Source organism: Triturus cristatus, chromosome 9, assembly GCF_964204655.1.
Source record: "Triturus cristatus chromosome 9, aTriCri1.1, whole genome shotgun sequence".
Lineage (NCBI taxonomy): Eukaryota > Metazoa > Chordata > Amphibia > Caudata > Salamandridae > Triturus > Triturus cristatus.
The window spans coordinates 936,845,978-936,870,010 of record NC_140592.1 but is presented as its reverse complement, the minus strand read 5'-3'; the positions used below and the strand labels follow the sequence as shown (position 1 = coordinate 936,870,010).

Here is a 24,033-nt window from a genome sequence, read left to right as displayed (position 1 = left end):
CACGTATGTCAGAATGATTTGGTGAGGAGCTGAGCCAAAAGGAGATAGCAGGGGATCTTTTTTATTGGGTGTTGTAGATATCCTACAAAGAATCAAGAAGGCAGTACAAATTTGCATAGCCTCTCTCTTGCTCAATTGTGACGTAATTCTTTGGATCATCCTTGTCCTTGATTTGGCCATGATTAGAGTGGTTAGAGTAAGCCAATGAGTTTCCCCTGATGGACACATTTCTTGACACAGGGTTACACAGCAGATACTACTGAACTGAGTTAATTTTTAATGATTAAGACTGGGTACCGATGAGGTCTAGAAGAATTCTTACCTCGTGGTACAAGGAAGACACAAGAACAGTCACTACCCTCCATAATTTGCTCTGATACATATTCCTCCAAACAAGTGAGTGGGTGTGAAACAATTGTTACTATTCAGCAGGACTGAGAGGTTGGAGGTTACTGAGACTTGACCCAGCCATTGAACGCAGGCTCTGGACAAAGAGTATGTTTGGACGGCAAAGGGAGATTAGCTCCTTGGCCATGAATGTGCCTGTCCTAGACCATGCCACTCAGATAAAACGGAAAAAATCAGAAGTTGTCACACAAAATATACTCTTAGAGTACTCTCTGAGAATGAAAATCAATTTAAGCAACCACACACATTATTAGAGAACAGTTAAAGGAGTTAATGTAAAAGATGTATGCATCCCCGCTGCCATGCCTAGCCCATATCAAATAAGCCACTTTGGTACAGTGAGAGTCTGGGAATCACTGGACCAGATTGGGAGAGATATTACTGAGTTATGGAGTTTCACCTCTACAAGCAATATTGCATTTTATGTAATAAAGCACAGGAAACCCTATAGTATCCAATTGTGTGCACATTTTAATTTACTCATAGATGTTGCTGGCTAAAACCAATCGTAAGTAAGAATCACTACAACTTTTGCACTTTAAGAAAATGTCCATGTTGCGCAAAATTGAGTTACAGAATATCTGTGGAGAATGAGCTATTAAAACTTAATTCACTGGAACCTAAATTATTATAATGCTGTACAATCTAGCATGCCTCACAAAGGAGCTATGATTTTTATGATAGTATTTGTAAGTTTTAAACTAATAACATGACTACTATTCTTATTCTCAAAATGCAAAATGTGATTTATAAAAAATGTAAATTATGCTCAAAATCATTCACAACTAGGCATTTTATTTGCTTAGCTCTTTAATTGTGACATTTAGAAATTGTTTTGTAATTGTGACTTATGCTATGTAGATACAAACACATACAACATAAAAACAAATACATTTAATTAAACCTCTTTGCTCAATCATCTTTATAACTAATAAATGTCAGTGGAACATAAACATTGCACTCCTTCAGCTTTCCATTATTTTCCAAGTTCACTCAATGGAAAAGACAACCTACCTTATTGAAATGACCATGACACAGGAAGAAACCAGTTGAAACTTAATATTAAAATAATTATTACAAAGCAAATCATTTTTCAAAAATATTCATTACCTGTTTTCCTATCTTCCGAACTGTAAACCAGTGCTCCTTATAATTACAAATAAATGCTCTTTCATCGCTAGACAGGGAAAGAAGACAACAGACAGCAAATTATGCTATCTTGTAAACATCTGTAGAACAGAATTCAACATGCTTAACACCATACCTCGTGACAAAAAGGTTGTACCCTATACACAAACCAAAAATAGCAATTTGAGTACCTTTAATAGGATTTAGGTTGTTAAAAAGTAAAATCACGTGCATATTAATAACAAGCATTTGCAATGCAATAGGTCTCGCATTTGTCAGAGTTTGAGCTACTGGCACTGTAAATGACAATGCCTTTTATTTATGTGTTTTGAAAACCTGCAAGCAGTGCATGAACTTTGCACCTATAGTTGTTGCTGACGGGAAGCAATGCTGGCAGCAACTGCGCCTCTTTTACTGCCAGCCTTGTTTCTTGTAAGCTAACTGATGTTGACATTTGTCCCTTTGGAACTAGAGGCAGACCACTAACTCATCCCATGAATATATAATAACTGGAAGCAGAACCAGGCAAGCTTTGAATTAGCATCAAGAGGTCAATACTTTTAGTGACTGAAATATACACCAGCATCAGGAGCTCTTACACACACATCACCCGCAAAAGTAATTCTAATGTGGGTAAAAGTATTGCATTAACGGTACACAAGCACATCAGTGACGCGAGTTGTTCGCTATTCTAGCTCGATTTTATGGATGGGTAAACAAACATTAACAGCATGCGAAAACAACGAAACGTCAAAGAAATCATAGCACAAAACTGATGGAAATCGTATGTAGCACCAAGTATGCGGCCATATGCACAAAGGTGATTGATAGACTGACACTTTAAAATATGTTTTCCATTGCCTTCCGTCCCTGCTCCATTCAGGCAGCCCAAGATTTATGCCAAACGTGGTGGAGGGTTAAGTGATGTTGACATCTGTCCCCTTGGAACTAGAGACAGACCACCAACTCATCCCATGAATATATAATAGCTGGAGGCAGAACCAAAGCAAGCTTTGAATCAGCAACAAGAAGCCAATACTTTTATTAATTGAAATATACACCAGCGTCACAAGCTCTTAGACACACATCCCCACAAAAGTAATTCTAGTGTGGGTAAAGGTATAGATTTTCAAGAGACGAGCAATAACAGTACCTAAGCACATTACTGAAGTAAGTGATTCGCTATTGTGGCTCGAATTTATAGATGGGTAAACAAAACACTCCCAGTGTGCAAAAAACAACAAAGCATCACAGAAATCATAGTATAAAAATGTTGTAAAAATAGTGCACTGTGGAGCTTTATTCTGGCATTCTACGGCAACATTTACACATTCCGTTCCAGACTCCCTGTACAAAGCTTGATGGTCAACATGGGTTACATTTAGCAAAATAAAAGAACAGGAAGAGAGGCTGCAGTCTCACTGTTGTTTCATAAAAACAGACCTGTGGAGAATGCGTTTAGTTCCTTTTAAACATTAACTGTTTTGAGACCAGCTGTGGGTCGCTAAACCAGAACAAGGATTAGGCCTGTCATGCAAGTGCGGTTCCTCCATTTATTATGATCAACAGAGGCACAGAAGGCCATTTTCATCCAAAGCTGAGGAAAACCACAACTTCCCTACAAATATGGCATAGCTCTTCTGGCATTTGCGTGCAGATAGACAGGAAACCACAAATGGTTGACTCGTGGGCACATTTTGCAAGGTGAATGCAACAATAAGTGCTGCGCTCACTGGTAGCTAAGGAAGCTATAGCTAAATGAATCTGTTACAACAGATGTAGTGCTTAACGCAAAAAACGCCGTTGTAATTCGAATGAGGCTTCACAAAAGGGGTGCAGAGAACACAATTTTTTACTGTGCAGTGTGCCAACTTTATGCCCATCAGTCACTACTCACTATCACCAACAGCCATTGCGGAGCAAGAATCCTGTGGGAGGCAGAGGGGGCAGGCTCTCGGGTGCCAATATGTGTAGCCAGGCAGCGCTGCAGTCCACACTGCGAAAAGGGAGGGATGGTGTGAAACTCTTGACTCAGACTAAAGCAGCTGCCACGGGACCGCTGCTAAACTACGCACAAGAGGAGTTTTTGCAAGGATGAACAACGTCTGACTATTGCAAACCTGTGTTCAGGTCCTGTGAATCCCCTGCTACAGAATGATGTAGATCCTGTGAACCCCCTGCGATGGAATGTATATCCCACTCACAAATGGTTTGGCAAAGCAACTTCTTTTTACAAACAAAAAACTTTACTGAGGAATGTATCGCAGTCGCAAAGAAACATAAGGGGGCAGAGGGGTTAAAGTGAAAAGCAGTGCCACTGATAAGGGAGATGGCCTGAAAGACAATGCTATTAAGCTGCCACAAGAAATCCAAAACAAGAGCAACAAGCTTTCGGAGAGAGGTTCGGATGAAGGGAGAAGGATCAGCTAAAGTAAACAAACCTTCTGCCGCTCTCCGTCATGGCTGCAGGAGCTCTAGGGATCTTGGAGCGACCTACGTCAAAGCACGCACATTGCGTCAATGCGGTCACGTACGTAGGTAAAGCGGGCGACGTTGAACTGCTGATAATAGGCGCACGGGCACCACTGTTAAAGTTAAAACACTGCATTTTGCAGCTGTTGCAAAAAAAAGAAGGATTTTTAAAACTTGATTCAGGCAAACCGCGTATCACAAAAGAAAGGTGCACGACCACCATGTTAAATCTGCAGTGCGGTGTAGCGTATTGAAAAAATATACATATTATTTAAAGTTGAAGCGTGACGTCACAGAGCTTAAAAGAAAAAAAAAAAGCAGTTGCGGGAGAGCATGTCCTGCCTGCAGCGGCAGGCAGGAGAAAGTCTATAAGAAAATAGTGCTCACAGACTGTGAATAAAACATACCGAGCAACGATGCATGTAACTCATGGGAGGTTACATAAGGAGAAAAGGCGGTACTAAGGAGGGACTACTAAGCCTATTCAAGAATCAAAAGCAACCATTTAGAAAGGACAGTAACATGAGCCAATTGAAAAGATGGGCGGAAAATAGGCAGAGCTTCAAGTCCATACCTGAATACAGCATGTCTTGAAGAGACAGCGCAAGCGCTGCCTAGACAAGACCTAAAAAGCATAATCCCTTTGTGAAGATTATCTCCACGCCAACAAAACCTTCAGCCATGTACTGGGAACAATTGCAACTGTCTTTGGTACTTTATATCTTCTATGATAAATCTATGCCATTTCCCAATCGTGTTCACAAGCAGAAATACGTTTTTCAGAAAAAACAGAGCATCGAGTTCCCCGTAGGCATGTCCCCTTTTCTGGAGTCGCAAGAGTAACTAGCCCCTTCCAATCCTTTCACTGCACGTCCATGTAAAAAGCTAGGACTTCTAATCCCTGCACAATGCAAATGCATGTACTTTGGAACTCAATCTAAAGTATGCTTCAAACACATTCTTTTTAAAATATTTACAGAGGACACAAGCTGCAGTGTCATAATTCATGTTATAGAGCATGCTCTACAAAACAAGTAAACAGAAAAGGCTGGAGCGCGAAACCAGAAAATGAGAACCTTCATGGAGATGAGCTGGGAGAATCTTTGGCCACATTTTTACATTAATGAAATTCTCATTAAAAGAGAGAAAATAAGGGAAATAGAACTTGGGAAGAATAATAAGGATGAGCCCAACTACCCTCTTTTGTGGCTTAAATGACAGCTAAAAGATTCAATTTTTGTGCAAATCTAATCCATCCTACTCAAAAGAGTACAATATCGATCAATGTAGTCATTTTGAAGACTGAAATGCAGAGAGGACATACAACGTTTTAAATACTTTCCCCCGGATTTCAATATTTAAACATCAATCAAGCAAGAAAAGCAAAATGAGTAACACCTAAATGTCACAGTAATAATTTACAAACATGTATAATTTACATATATAATCTGAGAAGTAAAAATCACATAGGTAATGATACCCATTAGCATCAGTGTACAGTTCTAAATGTTTGGCTAATTCTTTCCTATTAATGTCTGACAAATTGGAATATGAATTGCTGCCACTTTTGCTAGTGGAAGCACCAAGAGATGTAATAAGACGATGCACATTTTTTAAACAAAATGTAGTATTACATCGCAATTGTACAACTGGGACGATTAGAGCTGCCTATAAGAAAATAATTTTTACTCCCATGTTTAATTATTGGTTGTATTTTATTGTAACTTAGTCGCAAACTAGACAAATTATATAATGAAATGTAACAAACAGTACTCGCTAAGTGTAAAAGGTGCAGTCTCCTTATTTCTCATGTAAGACTTTAAACGTATTGCTAGTCCATTTAAACACCTGAACCCACATAGCATATCTTTTCAACAGTCACAAGGGTTCTACAAAATAAAAGGAAGGAACTGAAAGAAGTGTCTTACATGGGATTGATTTGCAGGCTTTGATATTCCTGGCTATTGAAGAGTATCAACTCTAAACCCCAAACTTCCAGGGCATTGCTGATCACCTGTAAAAAGAAGTAGCTTTTTCATGAGTGTATTAAAATCTGGCACACACGAGTAACACAAAGCAACCATGGCTTTTAAAAACATTAGACAAAAACAACTGCAAAACTTTAGCAATGCAATACTATTACGCAAATTCAAATTTGCCTTTTTTTTTTTTTATAATTCTTTTTATTAACATCTTCGACAAAATTCACCATATTAATTCAAGAGCAAGAGAGAAGACATATTCCGGATTTCTGAATTAGGTCACAGGGAGTCAGGTTGCATTGTACAATATAAGACAATCATGGGATCTCAAGAGTCTCAGTTTCATGCAAGGGTGTCGGTGGAGTACAGATATTCCCTCTGGATTGGTTCCAAGGCCCCCACACCCTGTTCCATTTCCTGGGACACCCTCTGGCAACATAGACTGATTTCTCCCGATACATGCACCAATCTAAGTCTTCCTCCCAGTTTCCCAATGTGGGCGATTGATGGGCCCCCCCAGTCGTGTGCAATGTTCCTTTTCGCAATCATTAGTGCCAGAGTTGCCCACTGCTTAGTGTAAGAGGTGAGGTCCGTGGGTTCCCAGAGGTTTAGGAATCATCTGCGTGCGTCGGGCAGCAGGTCGATAGCAAGTACCTCCCGTAAAGTGCGATGTAAGGCTGGCCAATAAGACTATGTACACACAGTCCCATAAGATGTGTATAAAAGTGCCAACTTCCCCACACCCACGTCTACACTTTCTGCCCATGCGGACCAAGCATGGCCATGTGGTGTAAATCCTGTGTAGAATTTTGAGCTGGACTAAGCGTAGTCTGGCCTGGACCGCCACCTCCCCCAGGGAGGAGACCACCTCTTGCCAGTCCTCCTCATCCAGTTCTAGGCCGTCTCTTACCCATTTCTCCTTAAGCGATTGTAGCGGATCTTCCATATTGTTAATTAATTTTTTGTAAATCAGGGAGATGGTTTTGTCTGGAAGGTGGCCATCGAGTAATCTATCCTCCAAGGGGGAGGCATCCGGAAGTGGGGACTTACTGGTGATGTTAATGTGCAAGGCATGCTGAATTTGGAGATACCGATAATACTCAGTAGCGGCCAGGCGATATTACTGTTGGAGGGAGGCAAAAGGGAGAATTTCTCCCTTGACCCAGAGATCTTTGATCTGGGAGATACCAATAAGTTCCCATTTATCAAAGCCCTTGGATTGCCACAGATTTACCAGCCTTTCGGAGTTCCACAATGGAGTTGCCAGGGTGAGTCTACGGTCCCATCCCAGCTGTTTGTGACCCAAGTGCCAGACATGGACTGAGTGTGCGGTCGGTCCAGTAAGGGGATATCTACGGGGTCCAGAGTAAAGCGCTCTTCTATAACCCCCCCCCCCCCCCCCCCGGCAAATTTCCTTTCTCGTTTGTAAAACATGAAATGTAAAGGCTGTGATATTCAAACTCAATACTGCAGCATCAATACAACAATATCATTCAAGAGAGTCCAGATAAATAAATGTTAACTAAAAGGTCCTCATGGAATAAAGCAACACGTGCATAATGAAACAAGCATTGGCATAGCCAATAGGTCTCGCCTTTGGGACCTTATAAGTGTTTAGCCAGAGATATTGACTTTGCCTAAGTCTTTAAGCTGTGCTGTACAGAAGTCTGCACCATGCTGAAAAGTTATAATAAAGAAGTGTGAGAAGCATTTTAGTTACCCAATATATGACCAAGTATATGTTACATGTCTATTTAGGGGTAGTTCACTGGTTTGAATGAGATGGTGGCCTGTATTTTTCGGTTGTATGAAATAAAAAGGAGGAAAAAATCTATTTATATAGCTATGTAGTAGTTTGGGAACAAGAAAAGCTTTGCATTGTTAACACAGTTTGCAGAAGGAATATATTGTTGAAACGGTACTCTTCAAGGAGCAGCTATCATCAGGCTCTGAATGGAATTAGAATACTTATGTATTTTTTTCTATCACAGATGGTGTTGGGCCAAATCCAAAATGGTCACACTGCTATGCACAGTACAATACTATACGAAACATCTGATTAAAAATACATACATTTATATGCTCCATCAGAACAACTTCAAATTGTTTGCCATCCAAAGATGATCCATCTATACATTACCCATTTTTCCAAATCACCTTTAGGAGTATTTTTATTCTGTCTTTACTTAAACTTTTATGCAACTTTTAAGTTTGTGGAGAATTAACATATTAGATGTGGGTGGGTTATAAAAGTGAAAGTATAATAGAGTTAATCCATACACCTCAGTACATCCTCAGAGCGTACATGGTATGATCTTACAAATATACTACTCAGTTAAACTCTTATTAGTGAACATCCAGTTTTATTATTACATTTCATCCAGAAATTCTCAAATAACCTCTTCTTCAATGCAGATCCATGACCTGTCTCCCTGATCCTTTGCAAATATTCCACACTTCTGTATTTACCCCATAGGTAAGGAATTGATAAACTTGCCTTGCAAGAATGTAAATATCAAAGCAAAGAAATCAATTGTACGAAAAAAAATATTATGTTGCTGTTTTTTCTCTCTGTCTACAGTCTATTAATGAAAGTTTTAAAAATGTATTGCCATACTACGATCATTAATTTTAACCATACATAATTCTTTTGACGTACATAGATCCACTCGCCCCTATAATGGGCCCTGAAAAAAATTACCATCTGGCAGGAACATGAAGTCGTTAATAAAACAAAGAACAGAATTAGAAAACTTGCCCCCGAAAGTGCACCACTTTTGCTAAACGAACGCGACATCTTTGACACTAGAATAGTTGGAAGCACCACTTCTTTAAGAAACATGGGCTGGAATACTTGTATAGAATGTGAACTGTTATAAGGACAAAAAAACATCTATCGCTTACTAAAATAATACATTTCAATGACAACACTGCATCAGGTGTGAGTTATGAAAAAAACTATTGATTTAATGATCATAAAAAACCATTTAATAAATAAGAGACAGAAGCTTCACGCTACTGTGAAAAACACCGTTTCGCCACCCTCTGCAGCTGTCATGTGTGTATACAGCACTAGAATGTCACAAAAAATTCATTTGTCAGCACAACGAACAGTATGCCATTATCACTGCACATATTTCCTATAAGCGATTAAGGGTGAATATAAACGTAACATGCACAAAGCACTTGAACAGAGGTATGTATAAGATGTACTAAACTGTGAAACCTGAAGAATGATGCAAATCCAACAATGCATCAAAATGGGCCACGAATAAAGCAAGAACTTCAAAAATAACACAATCTTCAGGTACCCTCCGTCTAAATTCATTAAACAAAGCTATCCGAACTTAACACAACATAATATGTTCTTACTGGATGCCCTTCGTTATACTACTACCTCAAAATCACATTCCTCCATGCCGTGACAACAGTCCTGTGTCACTTGAATATCAAATTGCCTATTCACTATACCACATGTCTCACCTCAGGTACCCTGCCTCGTCATGTAACTCGCATCCTCACATCCACAATTTAGGGTCAGTACTTCAGACCTGGGGTTTATTAACATAGCTGCCAAGAGTGGTTATCAAAGTAAGTCAATAAAAGCTAATAAAAACTCTAACTTCCAGAATGTATTAGTGTTGCTATAATGCAGCCTAGGATTTAAAACATTGCCCACGGAAACAGAAATGTAGCTACCCAACCTACATTTATGACTGTATTGCGGAAGGCTACATCAACCAGGCGCTTTGGTATCATTTGCCCGAAAGCTGCACCATACATTGGCACACCACAAATATTTATGTGCATATCTATTCCCTGAAGCGCTACAATTCCAAAACTCACAGAGTTCTCGGCTGCCCGTCGTCCTCCATGGCTTCCCTTTGACAGGTGAGCACGTCTCTCAAACGAGAGAGCGAGCCCAGAGTAGAAAAGGTCCCAGACCTCTCAGCAAACGCTGCAGGCTCTGCAGACTCAGGAGCCGCAGTCAGGGGGAAACAAAATGGCAGCCGGCATCCAGTCAGGAAGCCGCTTACAGCGCAGACTCATAGCATCCACGTCTGTTACAGATGCAATTCGCGTTCATAGATACCAAAGAAAGGCACTGTGTAACACAAGGTACCGACAGAAACCCAGATAGTTAGCTGTCTTCAACAGAAAAAACGGAATGAGCAGTGATAGTTATTAACATGCTTATGCTGGTAAGAAGATTTATATAGATCAGTTAAAGTAATGTAACATATTTATAAGCAATTTTGTTATGAAGAGAAGTTGGAAAGTCTCTCATAATTTTAAGATAATTTGGAGTGTCTCTTGAACGCCGTTTTCACAATAAACCATTTTATATTGATATCGACTTCTTGTTTTTGGTTTTCGCAACTCCTTTTCTGTCCAAAACCGCCGGTCCCGAGAGTTCTTCATTTTCAAAGTATCAAATATCTTATTTACTTTCATAGAATGGTGCATTCATGCGCGTCACCCTAAGTAGCTGGTGATCCGGTCGCGGCTGCAGGCTCTGAGGTAATAACGTACAAACTTGGCTTATTTGTAAAGATATTGGTTAGTATGGACAGCACAGCAAAGACAAGCCCGGGAGTGGTGCGCGCGCGCATTCCTTAAAAGAATTTAACGAATGCAGCAGGCACAGTGTGGGGTCGCTGCTCGCTCCCTAGGCCAGGGGAGAGAGAAGGCGGGACATGCACCCGCCTTTGGCCAATTGCGTGCTGTCTTTCTTAGAAAGACGCACACAAAGGCCAATAGCGTGCGAGGGGAAAAAAAGGACACGCACGAGCGTGTGCTCCGATTTGGAAGCCCTTACAAGAAGCCTCGTAGAGCAGCGCATGCGCGCTGGCTCAGGCAAGACCTAAAAAGATACTTTTTATTGTCAAAACTGGTAAAGACAAGCATTAGATCATAACAGTGATGTACAGATATCACAAATAATAGCATAGTGAACCATGTTCATTTTATTCTTATGATTGATTTTAACCATTTTGACGGTAGTGAACTTGAACTGGTTGTAGGCGAACTATCGTGGAAACAGCCATAAAGTCACATCTAACTAGCAGCAACCGATGAATACTCTCTGGATGTCTAGCAATGTTACACATTATAAAGAGTTGGGAAATAGCAGCATGAGCGAATTGTACCTAAACTCTATCCACACCACCACCTCAGCATTAACTCTCTTTACATACTAAGCTTTACATACTCGGCTTCCTATTATCTAAGTGCAACTGGTAGTCAAGAAAATAGAATGTTCTAGCTTACTGGACGCTGCCGATGGGACGAGAAAGGGCCCTTGCATGGTGTACAATCATATTCCCATGCCTGAGTGCCTGATTGCAAGTATCTGGAATCCTGGTTTTTGAATTTGGTGTTAGTGACATCCTGCTCGAGAGTGGGCGCAGAGGCCTAGCCCTGTTCTATGAAAGGAGTACGGTTCTAAAACTGTCCTGCAAACCTGGAGGGGCGCACAAAGCATGCCCTCAGACTACTGTCCCTGTTGTAAGTTTAGCACATAGACCTCTGGTGGTAGCATACCACATTTTGTGAATCCATATTGTGACCAGACCTTTTTATCTGTGCACTACAGTGTAGGCCTACTGTCCAACTCAGTTTTCTGCTTTCATCTTCTTACCCAAATTCCAGCTCGAGCATCCCACATGTATGTTGTGGGTTTGAATATGTAGTCTGCATGGTACATGTAGTGTGTGTGTGTGTAAGCCAGAGTGCCCTGAAGGTTCCATTTTGGATACCCCTGGCCTTGCCTTTTGCACAAGAGGACGGTGAGGTTGCTTTCTCAGAACAGTGAAAGTGTATTGTTGACATTCCTGAAGCTGGAGGGAGAAGACATGAGCACTGAAGTGTGGACAGAAGAGATAAGTCTTTTGTCTTTGCATGTTAACACTTTCAGTTGGTTGATCAAAGCCAGCTGCCGGAACCTCGCACCTATTTCTGCTTCTCCCATGTGTGCTCCAGGCTCAAGACAATCATGCTGTGGGAAGCATAATTCAACACAAATACTGTGCATGGAGAGCAGTCTAGAAAGGACACGCGATAGGAGATCCAGTCCACACCAGTCTGTAAACTGCAGACAGGGCATCCACATCTTCTGTGCGCCAGTTGTGTACATGGTCAAACTGGCCTACAAGGCAATCTGGCAGCACCAGAAGAGCTCATCTGACTGGTCAGTGTGAACCATTTTTTTGGCAGTTTGTGAGCCTGTTTTATGGCCTTGTGACCATGATTTTACTTTTGATTTCCTTGCTACTAGCATCCTTGCCTGCAGCACACAAATGCATGCAATCTTCCATACCTTGCCAAACACCTAATACAGCGTGTCTTTACACGTTCAAAACTGCCCAATGGGCAAGCGTGGGGCACTTTATAACTACCTGATTTGCTAATTGCGGCTACTTTTATTTTGGACCCGGGCCTAGTTCCTGTCCCAGTCCAAACCGATAGCGCATACAAGTGAAAAATCCAATTCCCCACTTGTTGTTCCAGTTTAATTCATCAACAGCCAAGGAAGGAAATGCTCAATGGAGTATTGAAAGGACTGCTATGCAACTAGAGCTGGTGCCTACCGGACAGCCAAAGTCTCATAGATGAGGGGGATGTGTGGTATTGTCTCACACAGACGAGAAGGAACCAGTGATGAAACATACCAGTATTAAACCGTGAGGGAGGTGTCTTCTAATATCTTTTGTTATCTGTGATGTTAAGGAGTCCAACTAAGGGGCTGGGTCTCGGCATCCAAACCCAAGCACACATTTTTGGTTGATGTGATTTTCCTAGGGAAAATGTGTGTGGGTACCATACCTTCCTTCATCTCACTTTTTTTATGGGTAGAGATAAGGGGACATCTCCCAGTCTCATCCCTTGCTGGAAGAACAATACACCTGTCCTGAAGTTTTTAAAAGCCAGCCTGTCCATCGAAAGTGGGAAGGAGATTGCCAACCCAGCATAAGGAGTCACTTTCAAGGAGGAGCGAGGTGCAGCAGGTCCCCAGTTTGGGTGGGAATTAAAGAAGATGTGGAGATGTGATGTGTAAACCCTGGTATAAGAGAAGGAGAATGCAGTTCCTATGGGGGAGGAGAGGGAGGAGGTTGGGTTGGTCAACATCCCCAACCTGAAGGGGAGGCAGGGTGTCTCCCAGTTAGGGAAATAGGGCCCTCACACGCCCGATTGGGTGTCATGCTTCATCATAGGGCTTGCTTCTAGTCAGGCCAGTGCTGCAATGCCCGGGTACCCTATGAGGAGGTCTTTGGCAGAGATCTTTTTCCCAAGCCGGTAGGTGAAGTGGTTCCTGTGGGACAACTGTCTCTCTGGAAGTGGGAACCATGAGGACTTGTCCCGAGATCAACGAAGCCCGATCAGAGCTGTGACCAGAGACCAACCTGGTCTCAGAGTGGCCATACTGTCCAGGGGCTGGTAAGCCTCTGTGTTGCTGTTCAGTCTAGAAGATTGGCCTGTGCATGGCCATACTGCCCCGAAGATAATCAGTCTGTTTATGGCTGTGTTGCCTATGAGATAGGCCTGTGCATGGCCTCTCCAAAAGGTGATCAGCCTGTGCATAGGCCCACCTATTCTGCACTGAAATCAGGCCTTCTGTGGGGATCACCATCCATGCCTATTTGACTCCCCCCAGTGGCCAACCGAGACGCGCAGGAGCGCAAATACCTTAAAGGGGAGGAGAAATCTGCACCTGAACTGTAAATAACCTACTGCCCTAAACATAGGAGGTCACCAACTACACCATAAGTGGGAGGAGAATGGGCAGGAAAAGATAGCAGACACAGGTGAAGAACAGCCCAGCAGGGCCCAGGAGACTAAATTGGGCTTTTGCCGGTGTTTAAGTGTAGTATTCTTTCTAGCGTGTACTAAAGTACTTTTCTTTCTTGAAAAATAAGCCCTGGGTTGGACAGTCAGGTAATGTGCTGCTGTGCAACCTTCAAATCCTGAGCTCTAGCCCCCCTCCCCCATCACCACACACTACTTCCCTGAGAAGTCTGCAATTGGTCTCCATTGCTATCACTGAGAGTTAATTGCTGAAAGGGTTGTATTTGGTCCAGTTTCGCAGAGCCATAGTAAGACACACCCTAGGACATCAAGGCAAATTACCTCAGTTCTCACAGTTGAGACCCACTAGGCCCTGCTTAACTTCGGCCCTCAAGACTGTGCACCAGTTGTGTATGTGGTCGAACTGGCCTACAAGGCAATCTGGCAGCACCAGAAGAGCTCATCTGACTGGTCATTGTGAACCATTTTTTTGGCAGTTTGTGGGCCTGTTTTATGGTCTTGTGACCATGTTTTTACTGCCAGAATTGGTTCTGACAGCTTCTGTTACAATCAGGTTAGCACTGATAGCTTGGTGATTCTCCACTATACTCAAGTTTGATGATTCATTCGCACTTTTGGTTACCACCCTTTTGGGAGCAAGTAAAACCATACATAAAACTACAAAAATACGAACCAAAATGTCCCAAAACTTCAACTGCGGAATAGAAGGAATATAGGAAACAGAAAATAGACTTTAAAAACCCTGGCTGGCACTCCCATGGCAGGCCCACTATAAGTGCACAAAGATCATTACTTTCTCCACCTTTTCCGACAACACAAGTATGACACTTCTTGTAATTTGTTACAAACACAATAAGTAGAATACTATGAAGTCAAGCCCTGAACAGTTTAACGCTTACAAAGTAAACTCTTTCACCTATTGGTACCTCTGCAGTAAAAGAGGGATTTTTTCAGCTAATTTAATCTCGTTACTGGCCGAATGTATTAGTCCTTAATGGAGGTAAATGCTAATCTCTATAAAAGCCTGTCAATTATTTTCTGTTTACAAATGCTTTACAGAAAACATCAGATGAGATCGTAATAAGCAAAAAAAACACTGGCAAAACCAATAGGTAGGGCTCTGACTGCTGACCTTTTAGCTTTGCCAATGACTATTTTATTTGGGAATGATTTTGTAAAAAAGCATGCACTGTATGAAAAGTAGCATTGTCTAAAAGCCAAAATATATAAAGCTGAAGGAAGAGTAATTAATGATGAAGGCAAAACTGCACACTCTGAATGAATATATCATTACAAAGTACGGAGACTTTCTTTGCCACAGCTAAGCACATAGAAAGATCAGAAACAAGAAACAGAATTGATGGTTCGCTGCTAGATCATTAATGCTGCAGACACAACAAGCCTATTGGCTTTGTCAAATTGTTGTTTAGCCATGGAGTAAAGCAGTGCCACTGCAGTGTGGCTGAAGGTAACTAAAAAACATAAAAAGTGCTACCACACAGTTCCCCTGACCGTCTAACGTTTTTTTTCTTGTGTTTTTTTTCTTTCACACAGGCTGCACAGCTGCCATGCGGCTGTACAACATAACTTTGTCAATATTTCTTTTTGTGATGGGATGAGAGGGGCAAGCCAGCAATGCGGGGCAGGAGGGCTAGAGGGAGCAAGCAACAATGTGGCAAGGCACCGTAGCTTAAGTAAAACAAAAAAGAAATAAAGTTGAAAACAGCACTTTTCATTGTTATATATCAAGTGAGGCAGGTCAACACAGACCTCGGGACGAGGTCAGGAGTGGCAAGCAACACGAGGGACAGTTGGAGGAGGGTAGAAGGGGGCAGCAAGATGAGAGCTAGCAGGAGGTGGGCAGGTACAAGCAACAACGATGGACGGCGGGGTAGGGTGGAGACAGCCTGCAAACACAAGCACTATTATGGAGTACATTCACTAAATGAAAAAAGTAGCTCCAAAAGCAGAGCAGTTGAAGGGCACTGGTAAAGGAAGAGGTCTAAGGTAAGTACAAAGACACGAAGAGAAAAATTAAGCTAGGACACACTGACCAAAGCGGACGAACTGAGAGTGGCAACAAAGCAAAACAATGGTAAGCAATGGGCGGGCTCTAACACCCCTATGAGTAAACAAAATGTCTTGTTAGCGACACTGCAGGAGTGGTCTCAGGAGAGACCTTGTAAGTGAGTACTTTATTCTGGTACATGTGATTTTCTGCCTTACTCCACATGTTCCGATGAGCGTGCAAAATATATTACAAGTGGGGTTACAATGACCTGTAGAAAATAACAATGGCATTTAGCTCACCTGAATAGAGAAGAAGCCACTATCATCCATATTTCCAGACGGTTGCTGTTTAAAAGAAAAAGAAAGAAAAATCAGCGAAACACATTAGGTTACTTCAATTACATTAATTGGTATATACCACAAATTGCTTCCAGACAGACTTGTGTAGGCATTTACGTACTGTTTCGTTTAAGCACAGTGCACAACATTTTGTTCTGGACTTCTGTGGATACTTCAAATGGGAAGAACTATAGGTGAATTTAAAGGTAATGCTCGGTTACTTATGTGAAGTGAATACTACTGGAAGCAAGACCTAATTTTAAGCATAGAAAGACATACCACAAAAGCAGAAAGGAAGAATTTTAAACGGATGTGATAATAAAATACACCTTCAGGAATGCTTTACCTTCAAATACTGCACTCCTTGGGAAATTAACTTACATCAAACTAGAGGGAGAGAGTATAATTACTGTGGTAGTTTTTATATACCCTAGCAAATGGTATTTGTATTGCACACTTCTGACCCTGGCATGGCCTCTTTTGTGCTGCTGCATGGCTGTAGACCATACAGCATGTGCACTACTGCATGGCACAATGAAGCATGCAATCCATTGCCTGAAACCGAGGTAAGGCATGTTGTGTGTAAAGTGCATTTTATGTGGGGTTACTGTTTGTTTGCGTCTATTCAGCGTGTACATGTGTAGTGTGAAAACTTTAGACTTCTCTGTTTGATTTATTTAATCATATATTGAACCAATGAGAGCCACCAAATTAGAGTATTGCTGCTGTTGTAGCACAACAATGGATGCAACGTAAGTCTCCTTTCACCACATTGCCTTTTTCTACCCTGAAATGTCATTTGCTAGTAACAATGAAAGTGGGAGCGGTCCTCTAGGAAATTCTAGAATATCAGAACGATGCCACATTATATAAACTAAAAAGAACAGGAGTCTCTGTGATCTATCAGAAGTATGGGGTCTCACATGGAGGGGTGAGGGCAGCAGGGTAACAGGCAGGCCAATTGGCTCTTGAGCTGTAAGGGCAGCAATTTGCCAAGAGATTCATCTCACCCTCACATGTACAGACTGCCAGTCTGGCTAGTGAGTCATGACCCTAACAGTGCTCTCACCTTACTGGTGCTGATCTGCCTTTGGGAGCTTGTGTGGTGGTTGGGGAATTAAACCTTGCTCAAAAGTATGGCTTGCTTCGGCCTAGCAGAGGTAGGTGGCATCTGGGCCATTTGAGGTTTGTGAGGAGTCTCCTCAGTTTGCCAGCCTTGATTGCTCTTCTACTTACTTCCTCCTTCATGATGTGTATTTATTCAGCAGGCTGTAATCACTACCTTTAGAAAACTACATCTATAAATAAAACAAAATGGTGGATGACTACTGCTCGTGCCGCTCTTCAATTTTTGGCATTTTCTGCCTGACAAAAGTCTCTATTTGGATTACTGGACCTTTGCTAATTATCCTATTTCTAGTTCTGGCTTGACATAATGTGATCAATCAAACAAAACATATCTTTCAGGGGTACTACAAAGGGGGGCTTCGGATCCGCCCACGTGTTTACTTGTACTCGATACAGGAAGTCTGAGTTAGTTATGGTGGGAAGCCAATGCTCATGGTTATATGCCTGATCTGTTTATTATGAAATGTATAATAAATGCATTAGGCCTGATATTTCTTATAGTGGAACTCCTATGTTAAAGTTAATAGGCAATTAAGTGTGAATTGTTATTACTCTAATTTAAAGTCTGCAGATAAGAATTTTGCCACATGGACTCTCACAGATTACTGTAGTTCGCAATGGTTTTGGTTACCCCATGTGACAAACTGTGGATATAGAAGGTTTGCTCTGTGAGGATCCTTTTTAGGCCCCCTTAGGAGAGGTAGTATTTTACATGGCCAATATAGTTTTCTAATTTTATGACTGCGTGGTTTGTGGAAAAGCTTATACTCAAAGTTGGTTATAATAGCATGCTACAGGTCTGATATGTGCACTGGGAAATGTTCTATCCCGATGTCATAGGTCTAGTCTATTATGAAATGTTATGACAAAGGCAGTTGATCTACCTTATTTATTGTGAAAAGCATCATTAGCACATTGTGTTATAGGCCACAGACAGGTGTTTTGTTACATATAATCTCACAAATTACCACACTAGGCAAGGGTTTTAGCGCTGGCCATCCACTCTGACAAACTCTGGGGTTTCACTGTGATGATTCTTGTTATGCCCTGTTAAAAGGCATTGTATATTGTTTTGCAAGCAGTATCTTTCTACAGATTTGGAATTGTATAACTGTATACATTAAAGTTGCTAGTTTATGTCAATTTGAGTATGTTGGTATTCAGTAAGGCGTTAAGCCAATAGTAAAGGATAAAGGCTTCGTCAGTTCATTGGGAAACGCCATGCCTGATTTCATAAGCCTGATCGGTTTATTATAAAACGTCATGACAAAATCAGTAGGCCTTACCAACCTATTGTGAAAAGCACGTTTTAAATAGGCTTTTAAGGATGGATTGTTATTACACTGTGCTAATGCCTATAGGCAGGTTATTTGTTACGGGAATTTCACAGATTAACATAGTAGGGTTTTGGTGTTGGCGATCCACCCGAACAAACCGTGCCGATAGAAGATATTTACTACAATAATGAGGTGCCGCTCGTAGGCGAGGGAATTTCTTCATTTTTAAAAGTGCTCTTTTAAACCTCACCTGCCACGGAGCTGCTGGCTGACAAACTTTCACGGCGCTGAATTGCTTCTGGGGCTTCTCCTGTTACCGGGACTGCGAGGACCAGTGTGCCTTGTCTGACTTGCTTTCCACCGCACCTGGTTCCTCTTCCCGGCTCCTCCTACTCCCTCTACATTAGTCACCACTCACTTACGCGCTAGCGGGACGCGTGCGGGGCGAGGTCCGGGGCGAAGCCCGGGCAAAGGGCGGGCCCGTTTAAGCCCGTTCAAGCACGGTCAAGACCGGACCGGGCCCCCCCTCTTTGCCCCTCATCGCCCACAGAGGAATCTAATGGCTACACGGAAGAAAATACAGCCACTAACCTCGATGCTACCAGGTACATTGGATAATTTTCTAATCAGGGCTAATTCGGTGGTCAACAATGAGCTGTATATGCTAGAACAGAGACTCTCGGATGGCATTGAAAACACTAGAAGATCTTCCCTTGGTTTACTCGCATCTGTCAGGTCTCCGGAGACATTGAATAATTCGCATACTGCCCTAATGAACAGCATCGACCAAACGATCGAGTCAGTCCTCCAGGACCTAAGAACTAGTACAGCTTCTCGGCGTGAATCCCTCCAACTTATTCCCGAGAGCTCTACTGTTCTGATATCCGCTGCCGCTCCGAATCTGGGCGAGGAAATAGTTTTGAGAACAACCCACAGTTCACGGGAGGGGGCGGTATCTAAAAGGAAATGTGTGAGGAAGATGAAGGGTGGGAAAAAGGCCAGAACTGATGTTACTTGTAAACCACCAACTGAGGTTCCATCTAAGGCACCGTCTGGCCCTACTGAAATCCTTACCCCACTACCCACCCCAAGATGCGATCAAATATCCCATCATCCTTCCCCTTCCACTACCGCTGAGGGACCAAGCCGAGAGACAGATATGTTAATTAGCTCTTTAGTAAATGCGCTGAAGACTTTTTTCGATCCTCTATTGGCTAGATTTGATTCTATTAATGATACATTAAAAGAAATAGAAAAAGCTACATGGATTATTACTGATTGCTTAACAAACAAAGATAGCTCTATCCTTAAAATTGATAATGTGCAGCAATTACAACCCCCAGACCCCCTGTCTTTGTCTACTGTTAATTTAGGTGCCCCTTCCAAACTCACAAGAACAAGGGGAGAAATGGCGACAGATGATATGCCACGTTCTTCGAATACACCCCAGCCCAATGTTGTTGTCCCTCTGTCAATACAGAATTACCCATCCGACCAACCCAGGCCTATGGAAACTGTTAGCGAACCGAATATTCTTAGTACTAACGGGGTAACCAACAATAATGAACAGGGGAAGTCAAGTTGGAAGGATGTAGTGAACTTACCTCCTGAGGCGGCTCCCTATGTAATAGTCTTGGCTGGAGTCCCTAAGTGCACTAATCCTGATTCAGAAACTTATGACTCCCTCAAAAATAAAGTCATCAGTTGGTTAAATACTCACAGGCCACTTCCACCATTTGTAACTGCTGGTATTCTGATGGTTAGGAGGATCAATTGGCTGGGCAACTCAATTAAACATTACAAGGGTGATTGCGTTGTGGTGAACTTTAGAAACCCCAAGATTGTGTCATATATTCTTGCTTGGAAGGGGAAGCAGGGAGAGACATCTATTCAACCTCTTGCACTCTCCTTTTTTTATCCCCCAGCCAATAACCATGTACACACCAAGAATGTTGATGACTGGACAAGGGTGGGTCCATCCTCTCGCAGTCGAAATTACGATAATTCCTGGTTTAACCAGTCTGTAGTGCATGATTTTCCTTGCCAAAACAGGTTTAGTCCTCTTGAAGAGGTGGATTGACTGCAAGTCGAAATTACATCTAACGGAGATAAGCGCGAATCCCCTGGTCCAGCCCAGACTGTGGCGACTCCAACTAATGACATAATTTATAACGAACCTTTATCCACTTTAGACAATGATGTCATATCTATACCCTGTGTCCGCCCATCACTAAAGATTCTCTCCTGGAATATTGCGGGCCTCCATAACAAGCTTAATTGTCCAGAATGGGGCTCTTTTATAGATCTGCACAACATATGTTATTTTCAGGAAACATGGGCCAGGGTTGATTACCATCGAGCGGGCTTCGCATCCTTTTCTCTTCCGGCTACCTGGGGAGGTAAGGGCCGACCCTCCGGTGGCCTTTCTATCTGGGTTGCAACCCATTTGGGGTGTACTGCTACTGTCCTGGATACAGGGTCTGATGATGTCCAGGGCTTAATACTGAAATGGCAGGCTAAGACACAAATGGCCCTGATTAATATTTATTCTAGACCGATTAGCTTATCGGCTGAATCAAGGGCTGTGGATGTGCTATCTACGGTATTGTCGGAATTACCTGAGGGTATCCTTTTAGTGGTAGGTGGGGACTTTAACTCCCACTTTGAACCTCTTGAGGGTCTATTAGACGCTATAAACCAGGAGGAGGATGACTTTTGGGAAATTCCACAGGTGGTTGGCCCCAGTGTATGATTTTGGACCCCCCTGGCTCTTCAAATTACTTCCTTATCACTCGCTCATTCTATTAGAGCATGCAATGGGCGATCCAAATCTGATAACCCCCCGAAGACTACCTTTAATATATCTGGTAGAGAGGCTCAACTTGACTATATCTTCGTCCAGTGCAAGGAATGGAAGCGAGTCCAGGATTTTGAGGTGCTTTCTAGGGGTGAAAGTGATCATAACCCCCTGATCTTGGACTTCGCTCTACCAGATTTGGGTCGGATTGAACCTGTGTCGTACTTGGATAGAATAGACACTCTTGCCCTCTCTAACAACCGACGAAGGGTGAAATGGCCCAAACTGGTTAGCAATCCAGAGGATATTTCCAGAGTTTATGTGAGTGTTAGCTCAACTTTGGATGGATTGGTTGGCCTCATTGACTCTGAATCATCTCCAGATATCAACAGGGAAATTGCTGCACTTAATAATGCACTTTACATAAGCTTATCAAATATTTTGAATCCCCTAGCTCCCTTGAAGAAACAGAAACCTAGAAAGCATCCATGGTTTAATAGGGCCTGTAGACTGGCAAAAGCAGAATTAATGACAGCACTAAAGGCAAATGATAGTAGAGACCTTATTAATTCTAAACGACGTGCTTATAGTTATTTAATCCACCATGCTAAGCTTGAGTGGAGTAGTCAGAACTGGGCCTATCTAACATCTGCTTTGTCGGATTGCGACTCCTGCAGATTTTGGAAGATCGTGACTACGGGTTCGACCGAGATAGCTTCTGCAATCAGCCCGAATATTGCCCCACAAGTTTGGGAGGAGCATTTCAGTCTTTTATACAAGTGCCAGTCCCTTAGTACGGTTCCCCCTTTGTCTGAATTGTCGCAAAGTGATAACTGTGCGCTTGATTCAATTAGTTTTACTCTTGTCGAAGTCCAGGCTGCCATTTCGGCACTCCCTGTCGGAAAGGCCCCTGGTCTCGATAAGGTGCCCGGTGATCTTTATAAACATGAACCAAGAGTCTGGGCTCCCTATCTTTTAACTATATTTAATGGAATTGCTAGGGGTATGAAGATTCCTTCTACTTGGCTGGGTGCGGAGGTGGTCCCAATTTTTAAGAAGGGATCGCCTCTTCTCCCAGCCAACTATCGGCCTATCAGTTTAATTGATGTAGCCCAAAAACTTTTTGCCAGGCTGACTTTGGATCGCCTAATGGATTGGATTGATGAGTTTGAGATCCTGAGCCATTACCAGGCTGGCTTTAGGAAATGTTTATCTACCATTGATCAGATCTTCAGGTTTAACATGCTCTTTTGGAAGACGGTCATGGTTGAGGGCGGATCCCTATATACTGTTTTTGTAGATCTCCGATCAGCATTCGACTTGGTCCCACGCACCAAGCTATGGGCTGTCCTCCGCGATTTAGGAATTCCACCCCCCCTTCTTGACATTATAATTCGACTACACACAGATAATTTTGCCAAGGTTAGATGTGGGAGAGAGGGAAACTTATCATCTAGCTTCCCTGTCAACAGGGGCGTCCGCCAGGGCTGCGTCCTGGCACCTACCCTCTTCTGCCTGTATGTTAATGGAGTTATCCCCTATCTAAGTGTGGTTCCTAATAGAGACGCACCCAAGCTCGCGGGTGTGGGGATTTCGGCGATTATGTTTGCTGATGACACCCTGCTACTCGCCAAGTCCCCCATGGGCATCCAACGAGTCTTGGACGGTTTCGTTTCTTTTTGTCAAGATAGGGGGCTGGAAATTAATACGACCAAAACTAAGTTTATGATTTTGAATCCCCCTAAAAAATCCCGCCCAAATCCGACCATCGACGGTGTTAGTTTGGAGAGAGTTCGGATGTTTGAGTACTTAGGAGTGACCATAAATGAAAACTTCCTATGGACTCAACACCAGACCAAATCCCAACTAAAATTAACACAGAAAACTGGGGGGATTATTAAACTCTGGAATAATTCCTACATAAAACCTATTGGCCCCCCACTAGAGATCTACAAAGTGCAGGCCAGAGGGGCAGTAATTTATGGCGCGGAACTGTGGGGTCACAATTGCCCGCAAGAAATGGTGGCCATTGAAAATAAATTTCTTCGCCAACTGTCATCCCTTCCTACCAGTACTCCCCTTCTTCCTCTTAGGCTAGATCTAGGAATTAGATCCATCAAGGAAGAACTAGGCCTAAAGCCATTAACTTTTTGGCGGCGTCTTTGGGCAACCCCTGAATTTAATACCTATAGACTAGAATTTTTGGATTTATTGAAGTACCAAACTATACAAAACCTTCCCTGGTTAAAATATATTAAGGAAGAGTTTGATAGGTTGGGTTGCCCTTCTCTGTGGAGTTCTCCAGAACACGCTTCTAAGATTATAACACATAAAGTTTTGGTTAAAATGTACCACGAAAGTAACCGGTCGGCTTGGCTGGCCTCTGATAAATTGGGTTCCATGACAAGTTCATTCATCTTAATAAAAGATTACTACAAGTTTGAGATAGTGCTGAATGATATTTATCCTTCTACCCCTAGAAAATTATATCTCCAATGGAGATATAATTCGCTTCCAATCCGTGCTCTCACAAGCAGATGGCACCCTCCATCTATTGTTAATTGTCCCTTTTGCACTGACCAGCCCGAAAATGATCTCCATGTAATCCTCTTTTGTCCTTTGTACGCAGCATCTAGGAAAAAGTGGATTGTCCCCCTATGTAAAAAATGGGGCTTTAGGAAACACT

At 42.4% G+C, this 24,033-nt stretch overlaps 1 protein-coding gene across 1 annotated transcript in view; it reads right to left on the bottom strand.

The window, feature by feature from the left end:
* ATXN3 (ataxin 3) overlaps positions 1 to 24,033 on the bottom strand; it is a 383,732-nt gene that overhangs the window by 295,650 nt on the left and 64,049 nt on the right. Inside the window, exons 3-5 of the mRNA XM_085626512.1 lie at positions 16,107 to 16,151; positions 5,937 to 6,022; positions 1,519 to 1,585 (exon numbers count right to left, since the gene is read on the bottom strand). Coding sequence (XP_085482638.1) covers positions 1,519 to 1,585; positions 5,937 to 6,022; positions 16,107 to 16,151 — 198 coding nt within the window. The remainder of the gene's footprint in view (positions 1 to 1,518; positions 1,586 to 5,936; positions 6,023 to 16,106; positions 16,152 to 24,033) is intronic.